Source organism: Aplysia californica, unplaced genomic scaffold (assembly GCF_000002075.1).
Source record: "Aplysia californica isolate F4 #8 unplaced genomic scaffold, AplCal3.0 scaffold00209, whole genome shotgun sequence".
In the NCBI taxonomy this organism is placed as follows: domain Eukaryota; kingdom Metazoa; phylum Mollusca; class Gastropoda; order Aplysiida; family Aplysiidae; genus Aplysia; species Aplysia californica.
The window spans coordinates 488,603-492,488 of NW_004797479.1; the positions used below are offsets into that span (position 1 = coordinate 488,603).

Genomic DNA, 3,886 nt, shown 5'->3' on the forward strand with positions numbered 1-3,886 from the left:
GTGTGTGTGTGTGTGTGTGCGTCTTTGTGTGTGTCTGTGTGTCTGTGAAAGGTTTGTTCAAGTGTGAGTGCGTTTATGAATGTGACCGTGAATGTGTGTGCGTGAGTGATTCTGAGTGAGTGTGCGTGTCAAGAGTTGCACAATTCGTGTACCTCTGATCACCAAGAGTTCCCGCTCATCCACCAGACCGTGTTCGCTAAGGCTGGAGTTCGAGTCCTCGAAAGCACATCTGAGCACAGTCCCGTTGGAAGACAGACTGGGCCGGTAGTCTGTGGCCCTCAAAGTCTGTACGGAATAAAAAGTGTGAGCGGTTGGCGGGTGCTCTGGTGTGGTTTGCTTCTTCTTTCCTATGAAACTTTTATCGTCCTTATCCCCCCTTCTTCTTTTTTATGTTTGTATGTTACTTTCTTGTGACACCTATAATCTTCTGGCGCTCATATGACCTTATGCAGTTGCGAGCGCCGTAAAACCTTTGCTAAAACTAAACTAAAGGAATAAAAGAAATCGTTAAATCGTTATTCCTTCAGCTGCTTTTAGTTTGGTTGTTTTTATTGGGTTTTCTTTAAATTGGTCTGACCAGGATTGGGCAAGGTGGAAATGTTTGCTCATGGACTACATCCTGACCCAGGGTAAGAAATGCAAGGCTAACCGACTCGTAATCCTGAGGTTGCGTGTTCGCAGGTTTGAGCCCCACGTTGTGTCCTTGGGAAAGGCACTTTACATGACTTTTCCTCACTTCTCCCAGTTGAGAATGGGTACCCGGCCATAGACAGTGAGAGATCTTGTCAGTATATTAGTGTTTTTAGTGCCTATAAATGGCTACTTGCATTGTATGCTTCCAAGGAAGTTGAGGTTGTTTCAGAATGCTCTCGGGTCTGCTGGGGTAATAGTATAGATTGTGAAGAGCGAAGAGCTTGCTGTTGAGCGTGGATTTGCGCTATACAAATGCTATCTATTATTATTATTACTAATGCTGACAGATGACACAACTTAATTATGCCAAACCGCCTTGGAATTGGAATTGCAAGGGTGGACGTTGTTTTACGCCCCCATCCATATAACTCTAATCATTTAGGAGGCGGGCTGCTTCAGTCCTACCTTTGAGGAGCAACCCACACTGTACGAAGCAGGATACCACAACGTTCCACCAGACAGAAGAAAATAACCTTATGCAGTTGCGAGCGCCGTAAAACCCCTACTAAAACTAAACTAAAGACAGATGCAGATCATCAATAAAATACTCACTACTCGTACATTAGAATTCGGCTTGTGCATGAGACGGCTAAGCTTCTAACTGCTAGACAACATGAACGCCTTAACATCTACGCATGAAATGGAAAACAGTGATGACATGATGACGTGAGGATGTGGTGCCGTGATGTGATAATGTGATGACGTGATGATGTGACGATAATGTGATGACGTGACGATGATGTGATGACATGATGCTGTGATGACGTGATGGTGTGACGATGTGGTGATGATGTGATGATGTGATAATGTGATGACGTGATGACGTGATGATGTGATGACGTTATGATGTTATGACGTCGCAACGAACTCACCGCGTACTTCCGGCAGCCATCACGGACACTCTCCTGACGGCCCGGAAGAGGAAATGACACGTCACTACCGGAAAGTTGCGCCGACAGAAGCAGGCGGCGGGCGGGATAACCCAGGTCAGCCTGACACTGTATAGCCGGCGTCATCTCCCTGTTCTCTATCACCTCCACAGGGACGGTCAGCTTAGGCCGGGATGCAGGGACTGGGGGGGGGGATGACGTCATATGGTTAGTTTAGCTGTACTTTAGGTCACACAAGTGACTAAGACAATAGTTACAAGAGAGTAAAAAGCATAAAAAACAAAAGGAATATAGCAAAAGACAATAGGGAATAGCGATTAAGGAAGCGAACAACACCAGAGCGTCCACTAACCGCATGTACAGTGACACCATTGGGGTCACGCGGCGCTCCCGTTGAAAACGGAATGTGAGCTGCGTTAGGAACAAAAATATCATGGTGGGTCGCAGTTTTAAATCTGAGAAGGTGGTTATTATTTCCCATCTTCAGTTAAAGAGTCGGCCATATCGGTCATACAAGTGGCAGGTCTGGCCTAACCCAGTACATTAAGTTTAATTATACGTCACTTTGAGCTTCTTGTGGGGTGCCAGTAGAATCCTCACTATCTAGTCCTCATCAAGAGAGAGATCCGCCACAAACATCGCCAGCCATGGTTCGCCCTTTTTTTTACTCGCTCACATGTAAAAAAAATAATGTTATTTTCCTGGTCTTTCCCTATTACAAATCTATTTAGGCTTTCCAAAATAGTTGTTCTAGGTCTACGCCTGCCTAGTTTGCCTTCAGTTTTACCACTGAGAGAAAGGTGTTCAAGTCATTTTTCTATTTAAATATTCAAGAAACTGTATTTGACTCTTCCTAATTGTCTTGGTTTATGTGGTGCCCATGAGGGCTTCTTTTAGTGCTGTCTTGTTTCATTTCTTTTATTTTCTATGAAATTTTCAACAGTCTTCCATGAATCCACATTCTGTTGCTTCCATTTTTTTTTTTACTGTGGTTGGTAATTATCCAGCACCCACAGCCGTATAGAAGGGTTGATTACCCATAGCCTTTTACACGTAGATCTCTAGTTTTCGTGGTCATTGGGATATTTTCTATTTGTTAGGATTGGGCTAATTTTATTTAAACCTTCTATACGTGTTGGATTTTTTTGGTTTTATTTAAGTGGAACATGTGGCCTCGGATGTGCTGTCTCCGCAGTTTTATGAAAAAAACACACACACAAAAAACAACAACCTGAAATTATGCAAACTGAGCCCAAAAATGTGCAATTATTCTGTTAATTTCAACAAAGAACGCTAAAGGAGAATAATCAGGAATTATGCAAAAAATGATCAAATTTTGCTAAATTACGCGTAGTGCATAAAACCACGGGGCCAGGATGTGGTTGTATATCATTCTAGATATTTAAATTGTTGAACTTGTTTGTCTGTCTTTTTGGATGTTGTATCCGGACGAAAATAAGTTCTGTTCCCATGTGGGGAGAAGTTTTATCGAGTAACTCGACGGTCTTTCTGCAGAGACATTTGTATTGCATTCCTCTCAGTCCGCGTTGACCCTGACAAGCAGGGTAGGAGCCCGCCTCGTAAATGATGTTTAGTTTAAGTAGAGGTTTCACTGCGTTCCCAACTACATAAGGTCATATGTGAGGCGTGCTGACAAAATGAGTTACTTCTCACAATCCACGAATGCAGATTTTGGCCGAAAATCGACACCAGGAATAGAACTAAATTTCTAGGTTTTCTATTGATGCAATATTCATTAAGTAAAAAATACCTCTTGTTATTTCATACTTACAAATTGTAAAAACTTAACCTAAATGCATGATAATGTATCTATTTTCATAGGGCTCAAATCTGACAAGTAACTCATTTTGTCAGCACGCTTCTCATATGAGCGCCAGAAGATTAGAGGTGTTACAAGAGAGTAACAAACATAAAAAAAAGAAGGGGAGACAAGGACGATAGATGTTCGATAGGAAAGAAGAAGCTTGATTGTGCTTGTGGTGATGTTAAAAAAATTATTTTAAAAAACTCCCACATTAGTTAAAATACAACAACGTAGGGGTCACGTAGTTTGGACTGACCAGAGATCTTGAGTCGGCCTTGACCCTGGGAGTCCATGGTGTGCCCGGCCAGGGAGCACTGCACGTAGCCGTCGTCATAGCAACCCAGGCTGCTGATGTTGACCTCGATGTGTATGTGAGTGTCACTGACGTCATAGCTGACGCGCACTCGGTGGGAGTAGACCTTGCTGACTGTGGCTGTTACATACAGGTCTGTGGGACAGGTCCGGTCGAGAGACGGGG

At 43.2% G+C, this 3,886-nt stretch overlaps 1 protein-coding gene across 1 annotated transcript in view; it reads right to left on the bottom strand.

Moving 5' to 3' along the window:
• LOC118477765 overlaps nt 1-1,585 on the bottom strand; it is a gene marked incomplete at its 3' end in the record, with an annotated part of 6,122 nt that extends 4,537 nt beyond the window's left edge. The window contains 2 exon segments of the mRNA XM_035970013.1: nt 153-269; nt 1,573-1,585. Coding sequence (XP_035825906.1) covers nt 153-269; nt 1,573-1,585 — 130 coding nt within the window.
• Nucleotides 1,586-3,886: the final 2,301 nt, after the last annotated feature.